Here is a 25,720-nt window from a genome sequence, read left to right on the forward strand (position 1 = left end):
ATTAAGTGTGTCAAGCATTGTTTATCATATTTTTCCCCTTTGGATGTTGTGAGGTATATGATTTGATAAACAGTTAGTCTGTTTTGTTCATTCACACATACTTTTATATGCAGTAAAGGAGTATGTATTATACAAACGGATAGTATAAAATATTTCATGACGGTTTTGAATATTATTTTCAAAAATTATTAAAATTATCAAAACTCTCAAAGTGTTTATGATAATTATTTTCCCATAAAAAGGATTGTTTAATCCCTTTTTTTTATGGGAAAAGGACTCTCAAAATCAGTTCCTCAGATTTCAAAAAGATAGGATAAGGTTTTTTTGGATCTTTAAAATTGCACAGCAAAATGCAGTCAGCAGTTCATTCTACAAATCTAATGATTTGTAGCAAATCATTAGCTTTAATGATTTGCTACAAAATGTTCTAGCAAATCTACAAAATATATATACTACAAATATTATATATATATATAACTACAAAATATATATATCATGAAATTTCATTTGCAATTCAGAACTCATAATTAAGTAGAAGTGAGAGATAGTGAGAACAGACCTAGCTATTGGTTAAGTGTGTCAAGCATTGTTTATCATATTTTTCCCCTTTGGATGTTGTGAGGTATATGATTTGATAAACAGTTAGTCTGTTTTGTTCATTCACACATACTTTTATATGCAGTAAAGGAGTATGTATTATACAAACGGATAGTATAAAATATTTCATGACGGTTTTGAATATTATTTTCAAAAATTATTAAAATTATCAAAACTCTCAAAGTGTTTATGATAATTATTTTCCCATAAAAAGGATTGTTTAATCCCTTTTTTTTATGGGAAAAGGACTCTCAAAATCAGTTCCTCAGATTTCAAAAGGATAGGATAAGGTTTTTTTGGATCTTTAAAATTGCACAGCAAAATGCAGTCAGCAGTTCTGTTTTATATCTGGGTTATGTAATGTATATATGTAAGTAAACCACATATGATGTTTGGATAAAATCTCCCCAAACCAAGTTTTTTCTTCTATCTTATTAAGTGAGTATGATGCCCTTTGATTGGAGAGACTCCTGGGTTTAAATCCTTAGGAACTGAGGAATATTTATAAAGGCTTTTCAACTGAAGGTTGAGTTAGCCAGTTTCATATGGAGATGGCAGGGTTTGAGCTTCTGAAACTTGGGTTTTTTCCACTGGCTAGAGAATACACTTTGACAGATATAGCATGCATTATGTTAGCTGTTAACATGATGTAGATACAGGAATAGAATGTGAAGGGTTTAGTATTTTCAGGGAAGACAGAGAAGATAGGATCGGGGGGAAGAAGGAGTACTGCTGATGATGATGGATGAACTGCAGCCAAAAAGAATAGGAAATAGGCAGGAGGGTGGCTGTTCGTTTAAAGTAGTCTGGTGTGAAATTAAGGCCAGAAAATATATAGTTGGTTGTTGCTATAGGCCAGGGAGTTCCATGGATTATCTGAAAGACATACATCGGCAAATTAGTGCAATGGGTACAGATTGAGTGATTATTATGGGGGACTTCAACTATGGAGATATAGACTGGAAGAAAGAAAGATCACATGATAGGAAGGAATGGAATTTATACACCTACTGAAGGATAATTACTTGAGGTGGCATGGACTATGGGTGTGAGAGTATTGGACTTGGTCATACGATCAGGAGAGCTGCCCAAAACCAATGTGAATACGTTGCCACTGATTGGTGAAAGTAACCATGCAATCTTGACTTGGGAGATTGTACAACATGAGGAATGTTCTGTCAAGAAGGGTATATATGTTGAATTAAAAGGCAGGTAATTATGATAAGCTTAAGAAAAAGCTTAAATCTGTGCAATGGCCTAAAGCACTGCAGGGTAAAGATGTTACTAGTGCATGGGAGATAGTTAAGGGTCATCTACAGGAAGCAATAATAAATTGTTTACCTTAGTCATACAGTTTAATAGAAGCAGAATTTAATAGATTGCAGAAGAAGAAAATGCTGTGGGTGGTATTTAAGGAGAATGGTGACCAGCAAACTCATGAACAGTACAAGGCTCAGGTAAGGAAGGCAAAATCAGATTATAAGAAGAATCTAGCCGAGCAGGCCAAAGGAAATCCCAAAAAGTTCTTTCATTATGTTGTAAGTAAGAGGAAGAATGATATTCAAGATTAACCATAATGAGTGATGATGGTTATGAAGTGACAGAAGCAGATAAAATAATCGAGTTACTAAGTAACCTTCTTAGGATATTAAAGAATCTCAATGTAAATACGACTGTGGGATTAGATGGGATATTAGCTCAGGTTTTGCAAGAATGTGCAAGTGAACTGGCAGTGCCTCTGACTAGGTTCTTTAATTTAAGTGTCAGCTCTGATAGAATTCCAAGGGAGTGGAAAGAGGGCAAATATTTCCCTTGAATAAGGGAGGGTTTAAGACTGCAGTAACAAATCATCGATCAATCAGTATCTCAGTTGTGGTGGTAAAATTATTATTATTTAACACCTCCAGAGAGTCCAAGGACTCATCGAAAGAGGGCACCTGCTCCACAACTCCGTGTGCACCATTCAATCACCAACTGACCGCAACTAACCAATGCCATCTACCGCTGACCACCACTGGTATTTCCACAGACAATCACAAACATCCAACATCCATGCCCTCGGTGGGATTCGAACCCGCAGCCTTTTGGCTGGAGAGCGGATATGCTATCCACTCGGCCAACCAGGCTTTATAAAAACCTGGACAAAGATTGTCAATTTTTCACCACCATATTCTTTTCTGACTTGATAGCAATATAAATAAATTACACAAAAAACTGCTGCAATTCGCCGAAATTATTCGTTAATTTGTTGAAACTGACCGAACCCAAGTAACATTTCTTATAATTTTTTAAGCGAGATATGCAGGCGCAGTCAGTGCAGTTTGTAATCTTGAAAAATACACTTTACATACGTTGAAGGAAACATTTATAGTATTTAATCACTGTGCAATAAACATAGGAAGTAGGCAATAGAAGAAGTAAAGTGAAAAAATTATCTCTGTCCAGAAAACAAAACACAAGCTGTTGAAAACAATTCCATATGATACTTAACAATCTAAGCCAATAACAAGATATTTAACTATGTCAGTAATCTACTGTACTGGAAAAATTGGTTAAAAGAGAATTCAAGAATGGGTGGATAAAAATATGATAATGTATGAAGGGCAGTATGGCTTTGTGAAGGATTGGTCATGCCTTAGTAATTTACTATCTTTTTATTATAAAGTAACAATAGAGTTGGATAAATGAAATGGCTATATGGTGATTCTGTTGGATTTTACAAAGGGCCTTTGACAGAATACCACATGGAACTATGCAAATTAGAGCAAATGGGGATGGATATGACACTGGTTAAGTGGATAAAAGTGTGGTTGCTGGACAGATATTAAGAAGTGTATGGATTGCAGAACAAGGCAAAAACTGGTGTAGGTGTGCCACAAGTTCAGTGCTGGGACCATTGCTGTTTAATTTGTTCATAAATTATATAGGAAATAACTTGAAAGGAAATATTCAGTTGTTTGCTGATTATGCAAAATTAGGTAGAGTAATTAATCAAAGCATATGTAGAACTTGCAGAACAACTTAAATAGGCTGTTAGTATGGGCATAAGTTAATGGATGTCAATTTAATGTCAGAATGTAAAGTTATGGATTTTGGGATTAACAGATTACAAACTGTATATCACGTCGATGGCACTGTACTTCACTAAATAGAGGAAGCTGGAGATTTAGGGGTGGTGGTAGGCAGAGTTAAAGTTTAGAGGACATGTTGCTAATGTAGCTCATAAGATTACTTGGTTATTGAAAAACACATTAACAAGTAGAGATAAGGAAGTTATTTCCCTTTATAAGGTCTTGATACATCCACATCTGGATTACTGTGCTCAAGTCGAGGGCGCTAAAGTCACCAGAGAACGTGGTGGGGAATTTGAGCTGTCCTAAAAAAAAGTGCTTTTTTAATTGGTGAATAGTCTGTTTTTCTACGTTTTTGTAGTAGAAATCTACCTCTGAATTCAAGTGTCCATCAGTGGTTGTTTTAGAAGTTAGTTGTCGGCGCTATATTGTGTATTTTGGTTACTGAGAAGACGACGTCAGAATCGGAAGCATAACAGTGGAAGACAAGATGAAGAAACATAAGTTTTCATTATTAGTTTTATTTCTTTATTTAGTGTTATTTTATTTATACTTAGTACACTTAAATGTTTTGTTTGTAATCATTTGTACTTTTACTTATATAATTATATGCCCTTATACCTATTTATTCTCGTAGAAAGGCTTAGACTTATACATATTTAGCTGCGACACTATTTTGAATAATGGTGGCAACAGCAGTTACGAAAGCAAATGGCGTATCACCAAGTCCTCCCCCATTTAAGGACTTTATTTTGCGAGATATCGCATGGGATTTTGTAGCATGCGGGACTTGTGGAATGTATGCGTCCCGGCGGTTGTATATGTGGCTGGTGAGAGAAGGGGGAATATACATGTGTGCAAAATGCAGGCAATGGGAGGAACTTGGTGAATTAGAAAATACTATAACTGACCTATTTTTAAATAACGAAACCTGTGGTGAATTCATCACTAAACAACACATACTAACCACAGTAATGACTATTTAATTCGTAAATATTTCATCCCAAGTATCTTGGGACATCATCAGTACAGTAGTTCAGACAAAAAAGTTCAAGCAGTTCATTGCTGTGGTTGGTATGTGTGTTTTTTAGTTATAACTGACCTAGTTGAGATTATAACTGACCTCGTTGAGTCAGAGATGGGAGATTCTCTAAGTAGAGAGAGAGATGAGTGGTATGATAGAGGGCAAGAGAAATATGAATAAAATAATGAGAGTGTGGAGTAAGGAAAGGTTGAATGATAGTGAAGTATTTGGAGATGATCTAAATTGGGAGGATGAATGGCAAATGAGAGTGGCTGACTTGCAAAGAGAGATAAATGAGCTTAAAGAGCGGGTGGAATGTTTAGGGAATGAGATGAGAAGGGTGAAAGAAAAGATTAGGTGAATGGAAGAGACAAATGCAAGGCGAATCAGAGTAGAAGTGAGAGAGAGTTATGGCAATGATAGAAGACAGAATAGGAACAGTATAAGAGAGGGAATGAGAGAGAGTTATGGGAATGATAGAAGAGGAGAGAATGGGAACAGTATAAGAGAGGGAATGAGAGAGAGAGAGTTATGGGAATGATAGAAGACAGAATAGGAATAGTATAAGAGGGAATGAGAGAGAGAGAGTTATGGGAATGCTAGAAGAGGAGAGAATGGGAACAGTAGAAGAGAGGGAATGAGAGAGAGTTATGGGAATGTTAGAAGAGGAGAGAATAGGAACAGTAGAAGAGAGGGAATGAGAGAAGAGGAGAGCATGGAAACAGTAGGCGAGAAGGAATGCAAGTGAGCACTGGAACCAGGGATAGAGCAATGTCAGGAAGGCAGGTAAGTAGGGAACACAGAGAGAAAGTGTTAGAGGAGAGAGAGTGAGGGATGCATATGAGAAATCGAGGAACAGGGTGGTGAAGGGTGTAATGTATGGGGACTCAATGATCCGTGGTGTTCAAGATAGGATGTGTGAGGAGTGTTTGCCTGGAGGAACGATAGAAAGTCTGGTTATGGCAATTAAGAGGGGGTGGATGAGATGATTGTGATGGTAGGAACAAATGACTTGACAGGTAATGTAAATTGGGCAGCAAAAGATATGAGATTCTTGCTTGAAGTTGTGCAAAAGAAGACACAGAGAGGAAAGATAGTGTGTGTGTTGCCTAGATATGATAGTGAAGAGCTGAGCAGAAGAGTAGTAATATTGAATAACATAATAGCTAGAATGTGTCAGAAGAGAGGATTGGAATATGTGGATGCTTGGAGGGTGTTTGAGGACAGAGAGGAATTGTACGCAAGAGAAAACATGCATTTGAATGAGGATGGATATAAGCATATGGAGAGATTGCTGTTCTGAACGTGTTGGTGCATCCCATGGTGGATGGTAGCAGGGGTGGCCTCTTGTGGGAATGGGAGAAGGGGGATGACATCAGGTAATGCTGAGCCCAGTAGAGTCTAGAGGGGATAATGCTGGGTATAGAAACAATGGCATTTTTATGCTTTACACCAATGCCAGGAGTATCTGGAATAAAGGAGAGGAATTGATGGCGTTGATAGCATCTGCCTGGCCAAAGATTATTGGGATCATTGAGACGTGGTTGACAGAAGAGGATATAATAACAAGAATAGAAGTAGCAGGGTACAGCATTTTTCTTCAGAATAGGAATGGAAAGTGTGGTGGTATAGTACTGCTTATGGTAAGTGATGACTTATGTCCTCTAACAGTGGAGGCTTTGGAAGGCAGTACCACTAAGGATTTTGAAAGCATATGGTGTGAGGGAGAGGTGGGCAGAACAGGATATTTAGTTGGGTGTTGCTACAGATAAAGGGGCACAGAGGGATAGGGACTAGGAGATGTTTAGACAGTTGACCTTGGCAAGAACTTGCCAAGAATGATTGTTATGGGAGATTTAACTACAGCAGTATAAATTGGGGAGATGCATGCAGTAATAAGAGAATGGAATTTCTAGAATTCTTGAGGGACAAATGTCTTAGGCAATATGTAATAGAGGGAACAAGAGGTTCAAGAGTTTTGGATTTGGTCATAGCATCAGAAGAGTTGATAATAACTGAGATGACATCTCTCCCACCAGTTAGAGAGAGTGACCATGTGGTTTTGACTTGGAAGATGAATAGACATGCAGGAGTATCAAAGATAGGAACGTATGTTGAATTATAAAGCTGGCGATTATAATAGTCTTAGACATCAACTTGGGGTAGTTTCATGGAGGGAGGAATTGGATGGATGGGATATCATTAGTGCTTGGAAAATTGTGAAGGAATATCTGTTAGCAGCAATAGTAAGCTGTATTCACGAGTGAGGAAGATAAGACAATTTGGAGTAAAGTGGATGGTAAACAATATTAAACAGGCATGTGAAAAAGAGGCTATGGAAGAGATATCAGGAGACAAGTGAAGAGCAGATGTTTGAAGAATATAAGATGTATATACAGGCCAGGAGAGTGACTAGTATGGTAAGGAAGGCGAAACTGGAATATGAGAAGAGATTGGCCCTGAGATACAAAGAAAATCCTAGTGAATTTTTTAGCTATGTGTCCAGTAGGAGGAGAAATGACTGTGGAAGATTGACATCATGGGATAAAAAAGGGAATAGAATGACTGATGCAAAGGACATAGTGGAATTGTTCAATGAACACTTTATTGGAGTATTTCATCCTGGAGGAGTAAATTTTAATACTAGAGGGATAGAGCAGGTTTGAGGTTTAGAAGTGCAGGAGGAGCGTGTGTACCAGATGCTGAGTACTCTGGATGTCAGTAAAGCCGTGGGACTGGATGGTATTTCACCACGAGTTTTGAGACAATGTGCTAAAGAACTGACAGCTCCTTTGACCGTGCTTTTCAATGAAAGTCTGGCTATGGGAAAGGTGCCCAGGGAAAGGAAGGAATGTAAGATATTGCCATTGCATAAGGGTGGTAGCAGACTGGAAGTGTCTAATCATACTCCAGTTTGTGTGTCATCAGTAGTTGTTAAGATCTTGGAGAAATCAGTGCGGGACATTATACAACATTTTTCAGATAAGGGTAATGTTATCTGTGAGAGTCAACATGGATTTGTGAAGGGGTGCTCTTGTTTTAGTAATATGCTAGCCTTTTATAATAAAGTTACAATAGTAATAGATAAGGGAAAGGCATATACTGACTTTCTTGGATTTAGCAAAGGCATTTGAGAGGGTGTCACATGATAAGCTGATATTTAAGTTGCAGCACATGGGTCTGGATGTCAGGTTGGTCAACTGGATTCAGGATTGGCTGTCTGATAGGTATCAGAGAGTTGTGTATGGTGGAGCAGTTTCAAAGAAACAGAGGGTTACAAGTTGGAGTCCCACAGGACTCAGTACTGGGACGTATACTGTTTAACCTTTATATCAATAACATTGTCAGTGGATTGCAAGGGGATAGTCAGTTTTTGCAGGTGATGTGAAGCTGGGAAAGGTTATTAGTAATAGTGCAGATGTGGTAGCCCTGCAAGAGGATTTGAATAAGCTAGACAGATGGGCAAATGAATGGTGGTGTCGGTTTAATGCAGCGAAATGTAAGGTTTGAGGTTTGGGACACATCGATGGGACACTGCATACGAGGAGTTATACTGGAGGAAGTAGGGTAGACAAGTGATCTATTGTTGAAGATTGATAGAAACCTGAAATTTAGGAGACATATTGCATAGGTGGCGAAGGTAACACAGAGGATTGCTGCAATAATGAGAAGGATGCTGATCTGCAGAGATAAAAGAGTTATCATTCCGTTGTATAAGACCACACTTTGACTATTGTTCGCAGATTTGGTCCCCAGGATTTGAAGGGGATAAATTAACTGTGGAATGAGTACAAAGGCTGATAACAAAGATGGTTTCAGGACTGTACAATGTTAGTTATGAGGATCGGCTGAGGGAATGTGGACTGCAGAGTTTGGTGGATAGAAGGAGAGGTGATATGTTTCAGACTTTTAAGCTGTTGAGAGGTGGTTACAGGGTTGACACTGGGGAGATCTTTCGCTTGGTTGAACAATGTGAAGGAGTGATGACAAGGGGCCATCTTGGAAGTTATGAAAGGAAACTTTGAGCAAGAGGGTGAGGAGCGGTTTCTTTGCATGGAGGGTGGTTGAACCATGGAATGCATTGCCTGATAGTCTGGTGAGATTGAGAATTGTCAATGAATTTAAGGAGTGGTATGATAGAATTGTGTGTTTCTTAGGAAGGACCTCCCACGATGAGTCTTCTGACTCCATGGAGGCCTGAATAGTAATAAAGTCTGGTCTCCTTAGTTTCTTGGGGATGTGGAAGTGGTGGAGAAGATTTGGAGGCGAGTAACCAAAATGGAGAGTAATCTGTGGAATGTTCCCTATGAGGATAGGGAAATTAGGACTATGGAGATTTCTTTAGCTTGAAGGAACTAGAACAAGATTAAGTAAGGGAGAGTTTTTGGTGAATGATGAAATAATAATTAGTATGGGTGTGATTGGGAGCCAACAGAATGAAAGCATAAGATGTCTAGAAGAAGTAAGATGTCGTGAAAGTGGGGGAGTAGGTAAGAGAATGTTGAGTGGAAAGTAATGAAACTGGGAGAGTCATGCTGAATAGCATAGAAAATGAGGTAGTGAGTGACGCTTGTTTGGATTTGAATGAAGTTATGAGTGGTACAATATATGGTGATTCTATGATTAAGGGTGTGGAGAGTGGTATGCCTGAGGAGTGATTGGCTGGTGGAACAGTAGAGAGAGAGAGAGGCTTTAGCAATAAAGAGAGGGGTATGATGTAGAACAGATGATAGTTATAGTGGTACAAATGACCTGAGTGGCAGTATTAATCGGGTTGCAAAAGATTTAAGAACATTGTTAGATATCATGAAGAAAAAAAGTGTCAAAGGGAGTATTGTGTGTGCTGCCTCGTTTTGACAATTATGAGTTAAGTAGACGAGCGATGATAATGAATGATATGACTGCAAGAATGTGCAAAAAAAAAAAAAAGTCTGGAATTTGTTGATGTCTGGAGTGTGTTTGAAGGCAAAAGAGCTATATGCAAGAGATGAGTTGCATCTGAACATGGAAGGTCATAAGCTATTGAAGAAGTTACTGTTTTCTGAACAAGTTGAAGTAATTGGGCAGGGAAACTAAAATTGAAAAGGTTGAGCGTAAGAGGGAGAAACTTATGCAGTGAATGTATATTTGTTGATCCTTATTCACAGAATAAATTGCAGAGAATAGAGTCGATAAAAAATCGTCATGGAACTACTGAAATTAGTGACATATATATCAGTTTTAAAGCGGGTACAAGAACTAAAGGGAATCTGAAATTTTTGTACTAATGCAAGAAGCATTCGAAATAAGAGAGAAGAATTTTTGGCATTAGTCAGTGCAATCTCACCAAAAGTTGTAGGCATTAGTGAAACTTGGCTGTCAGCAGAAGATGTGGTTACTGGAATTGAATGTGATGGGTACAGTATTTTCAGGGGGGGGGATAGAGAAGATAGAATGGTGGAAGAGTATTGTTAATGATAGCTGATGAGTTGCAGCCAAAGAAAGTATTATATCAAGAGGATAGACATGTGAATGATAGTTCACTTGAGGCAGTCTGGTGTGAAATAGTGACCAACGCAACCAAATACACAGTTGGTTGCTGCTATAGGCCAGGAGGTATTGGGGGTGATATTGAATTCATGCATCAGCAAATGAGTGCACAGTTAGTGATTATTATGGGGGATTTTAATTATGGTGATATCAGTTGGAAAAGAGGAAATATCATGTGGCAAAAAGGAAATGGAATTCATACACCTTCTAAGTGACAATTACTTTAAATAGCACATAACTGAAGGGACTATTGGTGTGAGAGTGTTGGACCTGGTCATTAATTTAGAGGACATATGCATAAGTAAGGTGTCCTCATTACCTCTAATAGGTGAGAGCAATCATGTGGTATTGTCTTGGGAGGTTGCAAAATTTGTGGAGGTTTGGAGTGAGCTTACAGCCATCCCATGGTAAAACATGTTGCAGGGGAAAGATGTTAGCAGTGCATGGGATAAAATCAGCGGGTATCTGAGGAAGGCAATATCAGAATGTATTCCTATGATCAGGAAGACAAACAAGGTAGGCATTAGATGGACGAGTAGTAGTATCAGGCTTGATTTGCAAAAAAAGAAAATGGTATGGAGAATTTACAAGGAGAAAGGCAATCAGTACACCTGTGAATAGTACAAGTCTCAAGCTAGAAAGGTTACCAGCATAGTGAGAAAAGCTAAATCAGATTCTGAGAAGATCTTAGCCAAGGAGATGAAGGGTAATCCCAAAGAATTCTTCCACTATATGGCAAGTAAAAGGAAGAATGACTTCGGAAGGATAACCTTAGTGGGTGTTGATGGTATTGAGGTAACCAATTCAGATGTAATAGTAGTTACTGAGTGATCACTTTTCAGAAGTCTATCAATGAAGTGAGGATATCTCTGTACCTGTAGCGATAACTGATGTGAGAATTGAAGTTAATAAATCAGAGATACTTAGTATATTGCAGAATTTAAATGCAAACACTGCTGTTGGTTTAGATGGAATATCAGCTCTGGTGTTGTGTGAATGTGCAAAGGAATTGTCAATGCCTCTTGCTTGGTTATTTAACTTAAGTTTGAACTCTGGTATAGTCCCTAGGGAGTGGAAGGAAGGCAAAGTAGTTCCTTTGTATAAAGGTGGCTCTAGGACTGTAGTAGTTAATTACAGACCAATCACCATCTCGGGTGTGGTGGTAAAAGTATTGGAAAAGTTGGTTAAAGACAAAATTCAAGAATGGGTGGATCAGAATGTCATACTCTATAAGGGCCAACATGGTTTTGTTAAAGGTCGATTCTGACCTTTAACAAAAGCAATTTATTAGCTTTTTATAATAGAATGACATGTGAGTTGGACAAAGGAAATGGCTACACAGTTGTACTTCTGAATTTTGCTAAGGCTTTTGACAGAATACCCAATGGAATACTGTTGTGCAAATTGGAGCAGATGGGGATGGATACTAAACTGGTGATATGGATAAGAGAATGGCTCAGGGAGAGATACCAGGAAGTGGTGTATGGAGGAGCAGAGTCCTGGATGAAGCAGGTGACCAGTGGTGTGCCTCAGGGCTCTGTGCTTGGGACGTTATTGTTTAATTTGTACATAAATGATATAGGAAATGGCTTGAAGGGAGATATTCAGTTGTTTGCTGATGATGTAAAGTTGGGTAGTGCAATAAAAAATCGAGCTGATGTTGAGAGTTTGCAGGATGATTTAAATAAGCTGGTAAAAGGTAATGGATGTCAGTTAAATGTGGAAAAGTGTAAAGTTATGCATTTTGGGATTAAAAGATTACTAGCTGTGGACTACATTTATGGAACGGTAGTCCAAGAGATTGATGAGGCTAGGGATTTGGGGGTGTTGGTGGATAGGATGATGACGTTCAGAGGACACATTGCTAAGTTGTCCGAGATTGCACATAGGATTACTTGGTTATTGAAGAACACACTAACATCCAGAGATAAAGAGGCTATTATTCCCCTTTATAAGGCATTGATACTTCCACATTTGGATTACTGTGCTCAAGTCTGGTCACCTGGATTGCTTGGAGATGAGGAGGTTGTGGAGAGGGTTCAGAGAAAAGTGACTATGTTGGTGAGTGATGTAAAAAAAAGCTCCCTACATTGATAGATTGAGAGCTTGTGGATTGCAGAGGTTGGATGATAGGCAGAGAAGAGGGGATATGATAGAAACATTTAAATTACTAAAAGGTTTTTAGCCAACCTACTAGCCGAGTGGTTAGCGTATCCGCTCTCTAGCCAAAAGGCTGTAGGTTCGAATCCTGCCGTGGGCATGGATGTTTGTGATTGTCTTTGGAAATACTAGTGGTGATGGTGGTCAGCAGTAGATGGTATTGGTGTAATTGCAGTCAGTTGGTGGATTGAGCAGCGGAGGCAGTCGAGTAGGTGTCTTCCCTGAATGAGTCTTTGGACTCCCTGAAGGTGTCTAATAATAAAATAAAATAAGATTGATGCAGGGGAAATATCTCAGCTGTGTGATAGTGATGGAAGAACAAGAGATCATCCCTGGAAATTAAGAAAAAGTGTGGTTAACAAGGGTGTGAGAACGAGGTTTTTCGCCTGGAGGGTGGTGAATGATTGATATGCATTGCCTGACTCAGTTGTGAGTTCTTCATCTGTAAATTAATTCAAGAAGAGATACGATAGATATTGTTTTGATAGTTTGGGTCTCCTGTGATGAGTCCACGGACTCCATGGAGATATCCATAACAACAATAATAATAAAGATAGGTTGAGGGTGTGTAGATTGCATAAGTTGGTTGACAGGAGAAAAACAGGGGATGTGATAGAAACATTTAAGTTGCTTAAAGGGTTTTATAGGATATTTTAAAGGTTGGAGACATACAGCATATGTCTGGCCTATGAATGAGCCATGGGTTAGATAAACTGGAAATCTGTTAAACAAAATAGTCTTTTCATGTATATTATTTCTGGAAAACTCCCATGTTACTCCTCTTAATAAACTATTATAATTACGGCTATTTTGCCTGTTTCAGTTTAGGAGTGCCCCTGTTTAAATGTCATTGGCTATTTACTCCAATTATTATTATTATTAGGGCATTGTAGATGTAAATTTACCAAAAAGCATATGTAGCATAAGGAAGAGAAATTTATACATACCTTTTTCTGGGTGTTGCGGCTTTCTTCTTTCTTCAATGTCTGAAAACTACTGAGTGTGTGGAGGGGGGGGGGGGTAGGCAATATTTGGGAGAATTAAATTAGAAAAACCCGGGTTTTTTCAGTAATATATATATAAACATATATATTATATTGTTATATAGGGTGGGGAGAGGTGAAAGGGTTGATTTTTTATATAGGGAAGGGGCTCAATAAACAATACCTTTTCCCCTTTCCCCTCCCTATATAAAAAATCAACCCTTTCACCTCTCCCCACCCTATAATAACAATATAATATATATTACTGAAAAAAACCTGGGTTTTTCTAATTTAATTCTCCCAAATATTGCCTATCCCCCCCCTCCACACACTCAGTAGTTTTCGGACATCGCAGAAAGAAGAAAAGCCGCAACACCCAGAAAAAGGTATGTGCAAATTTCTCTTCCTTATGCTACATATGCTTTTTGGTAAATTTACATCTACAATGCCCTAATAATCCATGAGTAAATAGCCAATGACATTTAAACAGGGGCACTCCTAAACTGAAGCAGGCAAAATAGCCGTAATTATAATAGTCTTTTCATTCCATTTCAGCCTTCAGTTGGGACATGATTATCTGGCACCACATTCCCAATTAGGAACATGATATTGTCCATTCTTTGTCAAAGTCTCCTTTCCCTTCTCTAGTAATGCATTCCACTCATCTTGCTTAATATACTAGTACTCACCACATGACTAACCTGCCCTTGTAATAGACATCCCTAATATTACTCGATTAATCATTCTCTGGACCTTCTTGACCATTCCTTCATATTTCTCTCCTACCTCCTAACCCCATGCAATCAAATCTGTACATATTTATTCAGATAATGGGCCATACATAGGTTTTTTTCTCCTTCTGCTCTTTTACTGAATGGATATCCCATTCATTCATAACTTATCAGTATTTTGCACTTCTCAGTTCTGAAATCTTGCGATGCACAATAAACAATACCTCAGAAATATCTATAATCATCTCTATTCGGTCTCATGTTTCCGTTTCGCCTGTTTCAGTCTCGTGCATCTCTTTCTTGGTCTTCTGATTCTTCTTTTTCCACTTATTTTGTATCTGTATAACATTTTTGGTAGTCTGCTGTTGTCCATTCGATTAAATGTTCTAGCCATTTTTGTTTATACTGTCTTATGTAGTAATTAATTGGTTTTATTTTCAGGGATTCCAAGATTTCTTCATTTGTTTTTGTGGTCCCACTTGGTATAGCCAGCTGTTTTTCTGAGGAACTTCATTTCTGCTGTTTGAATTCTTTTTTCATCTTTCCCTTTTTATGGCCCATGTTTTGCGTCTGTATAGTAGAGTTGGTTTTGACAAGATATATAGTCTGATTCTAGTGTGTTTTTGTACTAGGGATGGCTTAAATATATTATTTATTGAACAGAGTACTATGTTTAATTTTAAGAGCATGGTTGATGAATTATTTAAACCTTAGCTCACTGACACTATACTACAGTTTTACAACCTTTAATAGGTAGAATAAACATGAACCATTATAGATCTCACCATTCAAAACACAGGGGAACAGCATAAGAAAGATTGATGCTCCAACTTAATGGCATTTGTGTGTAGATAAAAAGAATGACCTGGGATCAAGGGAAAACAGCTGGATTTGAAGAATGTTCTAAGATGAATAAGGAGAAAAAGAAACAGCTCGAGTTAAGCATGGAGAAGTTGCATCTAATAAGTGGTATCAGTGGAACTTGCTATAGATCCAGGAATGAACTGCTATGTTTGTATACAAATGCTAGAAATGGAAATACAAATGGAAAATGAAATGGTTGCATTAATTGAGTGTGTTCACCCAAGAATTGTTGGAATAAGTGAGACATGGTTGAATGAGGATGACATTCTGACAGGAATAGCAATGGAAGGGTATGATGTGTTTTGTGAAGATAGAAAGGGTAAAAAAAGTACCCCCCCCCAAAGCGGCAGACTTGGCGACAGGTCGGTTGGGAGTGGTACTAACAAGTATTCGCATCTAAGTAACACGCAGACCCTGCATAGGAAGTGGAAATAACGTGTGGTGAAAGAAAGGGTAAAAGAGGAGGAGGAGTGCTATTAATGATAGAATAAGAGTTATATCCATAAAAGATAGAGATGCAAGAGGGAAATAGTTTTGATGCAGTATGGTATGAGATAGAAGTGAATAGAATGAAATACTTAGTCGGATGTTGTTATAGATTTGGTAATGGTAGTGACCATGAAATATATAATCAAATTAGCCAAGCAAATAAGAAAAGAATGACCATTATGGGCAATTTTAATTATGCCAGTATAGACTGGGATGACGAGTTGGTAACTGAAAGTAAAGAAAATGAGTTTCTTGAGCTTTTGAGGGACATCTACCTCAGGCAGTATGTCACAGACAGCATACAAGAATTGAGGTTCTTGGATTTGATCATCCTATCACAGGATTTTATGATAAATGAGGTGTCAAAACTTCCTCCATTTGGTGAGAGTGACTCCATTTGGAATTTAGACATTTAGAATGTCTAAATGTATTCCAAGGGTGAGAAAGTTAAATAAGGTAGATATGAAATGGATGAATGAAGACATTAAGCTTGTGATACAGAGGAAAAAGACATTCAACCAGCATAAGATAAGTGGTAATAATCAAATTTCATGAGGATGACAAAGAACAAGCAAGGAGGGTGACTTGGTTGGTAAGGGTAGTAAAAGTTCTGTATGAGCAGCAGTTGGCTAATGAAGCCAGAGAGAATCCTAGGTAGTTCTTTCAGAATGTAGCCAGCAAAAAATAAAATAAAATAAAAGAATGATTAAGGAAGGATGACATTGATTGGAGAAAATGGTATAAGAACAACTGCTGTGGAAGATATAGTGGAGATACTTAATAAGCAGTTCATAAAGGTCTTTCATTCTTGTGAATTCACCATCATGGAGAGTTTGAGAACAGTCGATGACGAGGAGGAGAGACTGACTGTAAGTAAGCAAGAGGTATGTGAGGAATTGAGCAAACTTGATGTTAATAAGGCTATGGGACTTGATAATATATTATTATTATTATTAAACAAGACCTCATGGAGTCAAAGACTCATCTAGGAGGTCCTTTTATCTCACACACATCTCATCATACCGTGTCTTAAACATATTCAAACTCCTTGCAGACACCACACTCTCAGGCAAGGCATTCCAATCACTCACAACTCTGCACGAAAAAACCTGCCTCTCACTCCCCTACTCACATCCTCTTTATACAGTTTCCAGGGATAACCTCTGGTTCTCCCCTGATCTCCCACTATTCTCTGTAGAACTTCTCCACCATTGATTCTATAGCAACCCCTTACCAACTTGTAGGTCTCTATCATATCTCCCCTCTTCCTTCTCTTCACTAGACTCTGCAAATTACATCTTTTCAATCTTTCCTCATACTCGACATTCCAGAGGTCAGAAACTACCTTCGTCAGTCGCCTTTGAACCCTTTCCAACATCTCTTCATCCTTCTGAAAACCAGGTGACCAAATCTGGGCACAATAGTCCATGTGTGGCCTAATCAAAGCCTTATACAATGGAACAAGAATCTCCCTACTTCTACACATCAGTGTCCTCTGCATCATTCCCAGAAGTCTTCAAAATACATATCACCATGTATTTTGATGGAATATGCCAAGGAGTTTGCATCTGCCTTGACATATATTTTAATATGAGTGTTGCACTGGGTCAAGTTCAAAAAAGAGTGGAAGGAGGGTACGATTGTTTAACTTCATAAGGGAGGTGATAGAACTCAAGTATCAAATTACAGGCCTATCTGTGTGTCAGATGTTGTGAGTAAGGTGTTGGAGTGGCTGGTGAGAACCATGATCCAGAACTGGGTTGACAACAATGCAATTAATCTTCATTTAACTGTAGTTTGACCTTCAGACCTACCATATATGTGGCACGAATAAAGAGAATGAGTGCCTCTTACTTCTGTCCTGTCAAATAAGTTTATTATTATTATACTTTTGCTAATCTGCTGATGCTTGGATGCTTAAATCCACATCTTTCTCTGCACATTTAGTATCTAGCAGCAACCAACTATATTTTTTTCCTGTTGACTCACCACATGAATTCCTTCTGCTTAGCTTTTGTTTGTTGAAACTTTTTACTGTCATCATTCCTGTAATAATATTTGGCCAAGTTGAAGTGACCAATGTCAGTTCAACTTGGCCAAATAGACTCTCCATCCTTATGATGCTTCTGGAATTCATGACATTCAGATTGAAGACCCAAGAAACTTCATTCGTCATTGCTTGATCATTCCTGTTCTCATACTCATTTGCCCTGTCACTGCCTGGACACATGCTTCCCTGTAGACCCCTTTCCAAATGTCTTCAATTATTCTCCTTTTGCCATTCCAACCTTTTAAAGTGAACAGTGTCTCCTCTATACATCCGACTCAAATGTAATCTATCAGTCGTACAAATTTTTACATCAATCACGCCAGACATCTACAAAGTGTACTCCATTCCTCCTGCACAATCTTCACATCGACTCATTTGGGATCATGGCCCTTCTTCAGTTCACTTTTATTCCGCTATGGCTGTAAACTCACACTCTCCACTGCTGTATCCGAACTGCCAGCCAAAAGGCTATGGGTTTGAATCCCTCCATGGGCATGGACGTTTGGGATTGTTTGCGAAAATACTAGTAATGGTGGTGGTAGACGTCAGTGTAGTTGCGGTTTGTTGTAATTTGTGGATTGAGTGGTGGGGACAGAGTTGTAGAGTAGGTGCCCTCCCTCGATGATTCTTTGGACTTCCTGGAGGTGTGACGTAATAATAATAATCTTTATCTTTGCATTTCAAAAGCATAATCTCATTACATTCTCACCAAGGATGATAGTCTTCATGAAAGCACCTTACAGCTTTCTCTTTATTCCCTTGTTTTTTTTATTCTTTCATACATTCTTTCATTGTTTTCTTTGCTGTACCATATGTGACATGTTTCTCCAGTTACTTAAACTCACTTTCTGTCCTGTGGAAGAAGCATGCCATTTCTCTCATCACTGGCTACTTGTTATTTGTGTTACCATCCACACTTCTATCATGCTCTCATCCATATTTCATTTACTATCACCCTCTCCCATGACTATATTCTCTGTGACATCCTCACTTTCACATCTTTCATGAGTAAGATGTATTGCTTCACTCTCCTGCTTTTTACACAACTGACACTTCTGGCACTCATTTCCAAACAATTCTGATGCAGTTTCTCATCACTTTTGCTTTCCATCCACAGACCACTCACTCTTGTGTGAACACACATACACAAATACTTCTTGTACGAAATTCAGCATATTGAAGTCTTTAACACGTTCGTTGCCAAGCTGAAAATCGGAATTTCGTGTGGTGGCCAAATTTAGAAACTTGATAGCGATGTCGACGCGATAACGCGTGATCGGCCAACCGGTGAGAACTCGCATCACACGATATCGCGTGATTGGCAATGAACGTGTTGGTAATGGTATCCTGGCTGCCATTGTTCTAGTTTACATTGGTGGCATACGACTCACCACAGTTATAAAACATTCATGTAAAAAAATTCACAAAGCAAATTCCTAAACTCAATAATGATCAGTTCATTGGTCGCTTACCTGCATGTATACAGTGTGTGCCTAGCTCTATTGACAACTGAAAATAGCCCTTTTCTGAATTCAGCTTTTTCCTATTGGCATTTTGCTGAAGCTGAAATCTGATGTTTGAGGCAGATATTTGAGGCCAGTTTGGTTTTTTTGAGCAGATAGCATTTCCCTCCTCAACCTAAAAGAGTTTGTGTTCATATCCCACTGCATCATGGTTATTTGCAAATAACCATGACATATGCCATTCCCACTTTGCAAGTTTTTGCTTTACAAGTACTACCTATTGTATAATGAAACCTGTGGAGCATTCATGACTAAACATCAGTGCCGTAACAAGCATCTGTGGCAAGTGTCTAACTTGCACCTCCTCAACCCAAAAATGATAAAAATTTTGAAAAATTTAAATGTAACAAGTTAAATTTTACTAAATGCAATATGTTAAATACTTGCTATTAACCCCATCAAAATGAGTTGCCTGTAAATCATCCAATTATGTATATGTATAAATAAATAATCTATTAAATAAGAACAAATTTTTATTCATATTCAAAGACAAATTAATTAAAAAAATACATGACATAGGTATAATATAAAATAATACAATAAAAACATAAATAAGTTCAGCATATTTTATAAAGAATTTTTCTAGCTTTTTCATTTGCAAACAAATCTATTATATTGTCATAATTTAATGTTTTTGCAATATCTTTTTCAATTGATATTATAGACATATTTGTCAATTTCTCTTGTCCAAGAGAAGAATGAAGGTACAATTTTCAATTTGCTAAACGAACATTCACAACCTGTTGTTACAGGCATTGTTATGAAAATCCTTAATGCTATGTCTAGATTTGGATACATGTTTTGTAATGAGAGCTCGTAATTTTTTTGCAAGGTTTGAAAAGCATCCGTATCGCCTAAATTTTCAAAAACTTCCATGGCTTGATATTTGAAACTCTCAATTTCATACAAATTCTGGAGCATCAAAGTTGCTATTATATTTCAATGCCAGGTCAGCTGCGCATCGTTCGAGATCATCTAGCTTCATAATTTTTAAAGTGTGTCCATTTAAAAAACTGAAGTCGTTTGCAACCTCTTGTAAAGCAGTAAATCTATCATTGAGTTGTATGAGTATTAGATCTAAAACTTCACACATTTCTTTTTTAGTAATGCAGTTTCATTCATGGCAAACAAATCATCAGTAGTTTTCTCACCAGGCATATTTTTTATTTTGCACCATCTCTTTTCTGGAATGCAAGTTTCAATATTTATTGTTTCGGCTACACTTTTTGCCGAATTGTAAAGCAAATCGAAAAAATCATTTTGGTACTGTTTGAGCTTTTATCATTTTCGCAGTATCTTCGACTGTGTTTTTTTTTTTTCTTGTAAAAGTAAATTTACTTTATGTTTCCTAATATTGTATCCCAAAATATTAATAGTGCAACAAAATTAAATTTTGTTAATAATTTTAACAACATTCGAGCATTTGTTACAGAGTCTACTGTAACTTGTCTTTATCCATAACACATTTCATTAAGAAGTTGTATTATTAAAGGCATTTGATTTCGTAAGGCTTTTACCTCATTAGCTTTTGGGGACCACCTCGTGTCACTTAAACTTTTAAGATGAACAGATAATTTTTCCTTTAAAAGATCCCATCTACTAGTAGAATTTACAAAAAAGTTAAACAATTGTTGAATTGTTCCAAAACATGATTTCATTTGAACAGATGTTTATGCAGCATGAACGCCTATTAAATTAAGGCTGTGAGCAGTGCATGGAACAAATCTCGCCATATTGTTTAAACGTAATATCCTGGCTTGTACCCCTTTGTATTTACCCGCCATATTCACTCCATTATCCTCTTATATTTCTGTCTTATATGACTGTCCTCTTATATTTCTAATATTTAACCCGTCTGATATTAACTTTTTTTCGATGTCATTCACAAGTGCTTCGCCAGTTTTTGCATGTGTCGCAATAAAATCTATGAAGATTTCTTCAATGCTACATTTATTCGTGTTAGGATCAATGTTAACATAGCACAAAATTTGGGTTATCGAGAAGTGTCAGGTGTGCAATCAAATAAAATAGAAAAATATTTTGCTTTTTTGAATATTTGAAATAATATGCTATCTAATTTTAGAAGCAACTATATTAATTATATCATTTTGTATTATAGGAGAGAAATAATTAACTTGATTTTTCTTATGACTTTCAATATGTTGCACAGTAATAGGATTGTAATGACTAATTAATTCTATCGTGTACAAAAATTTTCCACATTCGGGATGACCAATTTTTTCACAAGTTCCTCTCAAAGCATCATTATTTTTTATGCAGTGCAGAATGGCATCCAAAATAACTTTTAAAATATGCATCCACTTTTCTTTTTCTTTTAAAATTGCTTCTTGTAATTGATCGTCTATAAAACCACCTTTCTTAATTTTTGATTCGAAAGTTTTCCATTCAACGTAATTTTTTTGTATGATATAATGAATTTTCATGATGTGGTAACATAGGATTCAAATGCTGCCAGTCCTGAAACCCCGCAGTGGTCCATCCATTCTGATTTTTTCCAAAAAGAATACATGGAAAACAGAACAGTGCATCTTTTTGCTTACAATATATCAACCAATTTCTGAGTACTTTTTCTCCGTTTGACATGGTTTTTACAAACCATTTTTTATCAAAATGCCGATTTTCTGTATCAGGATAAACACTTATATTATCGCACAACTCGGGTCCATGTTGAACAAATATTTATATGTTACTATTGGTTATGTGCCATGTTGTGGGATTATTAAAATCTATTATTTTTGCATTATCAATATTTTCTAAATTAACGTCCACTATATAATTATCATTATTACATTGCTTCTTAATTTCCTGGTTTTGATATTCAATTGTACTTTTCTCTTCTGTTTCAATTTCACATAAAACATAACTACTTGTAGAAGGTAGATTTAATTTAGTTGTTAAGCTTGAATGAACTAGAGGTGGATCATCTGTTCGTAATTCCTGTTTGTCACTATCATCATTTTTGGAATCGCCACAAATGGTTGTTACGTCAGTATCAGTGGCTGATGCGGGGGAATCGTTGGTATTGGTGGACGAGGATGTAGAAGCTGCTCCAATGGCTGGTGCTGAAATTTTTAGAACTTTTTTGGTGCTGGTTCTGTTGAAAACTTGTTCTCTCTGGTGTCTAACAGATAAGCTTAGGCGTTGATGGTTATTCATGACTTATTTTTCACGGTATTAACAACACCACAAACACTTTTATCAACAAGGATGTTTTATTAATGCTAATATTTCGCTGATTTTCAACTCAGCATCATCAGAGCACAACACACATGTACTGGTGTCTTTCGTTAAAATTCCAAATCTCCTTATATCGTTTGTTGCTTTCTTTGCTTGCTCTTCCTTTTCTCTTTTCCTTTTGAGAAAAGCAGCTCCTGATAACTCTTTCTCTTTCAAATTACTGATCTAAATGACAATAAATTTCGCATTGATAAATTATTCTTTTTCTAATAATTATTAATTTTGAGTTAATTAATTTATTATTTTTAAGGGAGCGGTCCAACCCGGGTGGCACTTCACGTTTAAGAAATCTTGCTATACTGTCTATAGAACAGCAACTGAGTGATGAAATAGACTTCGCCAAGGTCATCATTGATTCTGCTAACAGAAAAGCAAGAAAAATATAACATTTTAGAATGTTGGAATTAAAGTTTTACTTCAAAAATAAGCACAGTGTTTTAATTTATTTCCCTATACGTCATTTTTGACTTTTTGCAGTATTTTTGGTATGTATTGAGAGGGGTGGCAAACTCAGGAACCGCTCTGGGCACAAAAACTCTAGCTACACCACTGGGCCTCAAAAATTTCAATGTATGATCTCTTTGAAAAGGTTTCTGGATTACCTAACCATAGCTTATCTATGGGGGCTAATGTATAATAGGTTTGCAAATTTTCATATGCGGAATGCACATAACATAAAGAAGAGAAAATTCTTCTTATATCCTCAGCCTTTTTCATTGTTTCATCTGCCATCTCTCTCCATTTCAACTTTACACTGTAACATTGAACTGGATCATTCTCATTTGCCATATACCTGATTTACTAATTGAATTAATTCAACTAATTAAAACTAAGCCAATCAAAGATATCTCTTTCTCTCACCATTTAGAATATCTGCATAACATTTTTTCACATTTAAGATTATGATTTTCATTTCTTTCTTTCTCTATATTTAACAATCATTAACTTATTTGTAGACGTCAAGAGCTATGTGATACATATGGAAATTCTAGTGAACATTACAAAGATCTTTATGAAAAGGAAGTTAGTGATAAAGAAGATATTGTTGAATTTCTAAAAAGAGCACTGCAAGAACGTGCCCTCGAGATAGCAGAGTTGCAAGATAAATTGATTGGCTTACAGCATGCTCATGATATTGAAAAGGAGAACTACGAAAAACAGTTAGCTGACTTACAACAAGCTTTACAGGAAACAAAAGACAGTCTTACAGCAGAAAACATGATGTTAAGTAAGTTGCTTTTATCTTTTGTTATTTATTGGAGCAATGCATTCACAGGTATAAGACATTTACATATACCAGCTTGAATTACAAAGTAATTAATTCAAATATGCATTCATTATTTATCATCATCCAGTTCCTGACATGTACATTGAGGGAATGTATAGGATATTATGATAGTACTACATGAAAAGGTTACATCATTACTAACTTCCTATTGACAATGTTCCTCAAAATTAATCTTTTATATATGAAGACTACAATATTATCAGATCATATATTTCTCTCTTCTAAGACATTTTTTTTTGTATCCATCTACTTACATCTTGGTCTTTCTCTGGGTCTTTATCCAGCCATTCTGGCAGAGAACACGTTGCAGTAACCTTTTACTAACCTTTCATCTACCATTCTCTTTAAATGACCATACCACCTGAGATTAGCTCAGCTAACACATTTCTGAATACTAATAAAGTCAAGATATTTCCTAATATCCTAATTTTCAATATGATACTACCATTGATGCCACCTATTCACTTCCCTAGTCTCCAGTCTTTGATCAAGTATTTTATTTCTAACCTACCTCTGAGATCCATAAGTCAAAAATGGTGTGAACTCTGCCTTGTATATAGCTAGTTTAGTGTTTTGACTAATTTCTCTCTTATTCAATATAAATTTATTCAGGTGACTTCCTACCAGTTTTTTCTAATTCTACCATATATTTCCACATTAATTTTCCCACCTTCACTAAAATTACAAATAAATATCTGAGATGTTTTACTTATTCATTAGGTTCTCCATTCAGAATGCAGACCATGTTTTCAATTTTTCTGCCATTTTCATTGCCTTTGTATTTTTAAAGCTGATTTTCATACCAATTTTAACACATTGGTTATTTAATTTAGTCTGGAAATCCTGTAGACTTGTACTGGATTTATTTAGAAGTATCACATTATCTGCATAAAGTAAACAGCTGAGATTAATATCTCCAATTTTGATATCAGATTTAATACCACTTTCCTTCATAATGTGATCGACATAGATGATGAAAAATTATTATTATTAACATCTGACCTCATTGGAGTCAATGACTCATTGTGGGAGGTATGCACTATCACACACAAAGCTTATCCAATCATGTCTTAAACTGATTCAATGTGTTTATATTCACTAGACACTCAGGCAACACATTCCACTCGCCAGCCACTCACCATGCAAAAAAACCTTCTCCTAATTCCTCTGCTCACACCCTCTTTATGCAGTTTCCAGAGATGGCCTCTTGTTCTATCCCGCATTTCCCATACTATGAAAAATTTCTTCCATGTCAATGTGATAACAACCCCTGAGTAACTTATATGTCTCAATCATATCCCTGCTCCCCCAACTTCTCTTCCTATTCAGGAGGTTTTGCAATTTACATTCTTTAAATCTATTTTCATGCTTCACATTCCAAAGACCACTGACTGCCTCTGTGAATCTTTTCTTGACCTTTTTAACATATCCTCATAACCATGAAAATCATGACTAAATCTGTGCACAATAATCCATATGAAGCATTATCAAGGCCTTGTACAACTCTCGCCATCTGGAGGAAAGTGCAAAACTGCACTCACAATTGCATCCTCTGATGAAATGAGCAGATCTAAAACTCTTGATCCTCGTGTGCCCTCCCTTACATTCTGCCTGAGATAGTTGTCTCTGAAGAACTGAAGAAATTCATTTTCCTTATTACTAAATTCTATCTTTTCATTCCTATCTATTCTCCATAATTAAAACCACCAATAATAATAATCACCCTTCCCTTGTTCACTAACCAGAGTTGCTTATAATTTCTTCATCACTACCCCACACATTCCTAGCCTATAGCAGCATCTGACTAAATATCTCTTCCAGTCAACCTCTACCTCACACCATACCGACTTAAAACCATTAATTGACACTATTAACATCTCTCATCTCCACTTTGTATAGACATAATTCACCTTCTATTATCAATAGCACCTTCTGCCTTCCCTTCTTCTCCTTTCTATCCTCATGAAAAACATCATACCCTTCTGGTTCTATTTCCCATCAGGATATCATCCTTATCCCCCATGTTTTACTTGTTCCAACAATTTTTGAAGAAGTTAGAAAAACTCAATCAATGAAACTATTTCATCTCTCTTATTTCACAATAATAAACACAGCACTTCACTTTTAGGTCTATAACCAGTCCTGCTGATGCC

General features: G+C 36.8%; 1 protein-coding gene across 1 annotated transcript in view; it reads left to right on the top strand.

Annotated features, from left to right (window-relative positions):
- LOC150098320 (cilia- and flagella-associated protein 157-like) overlaps nt 1-25,720 on the top strand; it is a 210,169-nt gene that overhangs the window by 39,845 nt on the left and 144,604 nt on the right. The window contains exon 5 of the mRNA XM_090405148.1: nt 23,236-23,507. Coding sequence (XP_090261274.1) covers nt 23,236-23,507 — 272 coding nt within the window. The remainder of the gene's footprint in view (nt 1-23,235; nt 23,508-25,720) is intronic.

Source organism: Typopeltis vanoorti, chromosome 15 (assembly GCF_054136105.1).
Source record: "Typopeltis vanoorti isolate ZY-2024b chromosome 15, IOZ_Tvanoo_1.0, whole genome shotgun sequence".
NCBI lineage: Eukaryota > Metazoa > Arthropoda > Arachnida > Uropygi > Thelyphonidae > Typopeltis > Typopeltis vanoorti.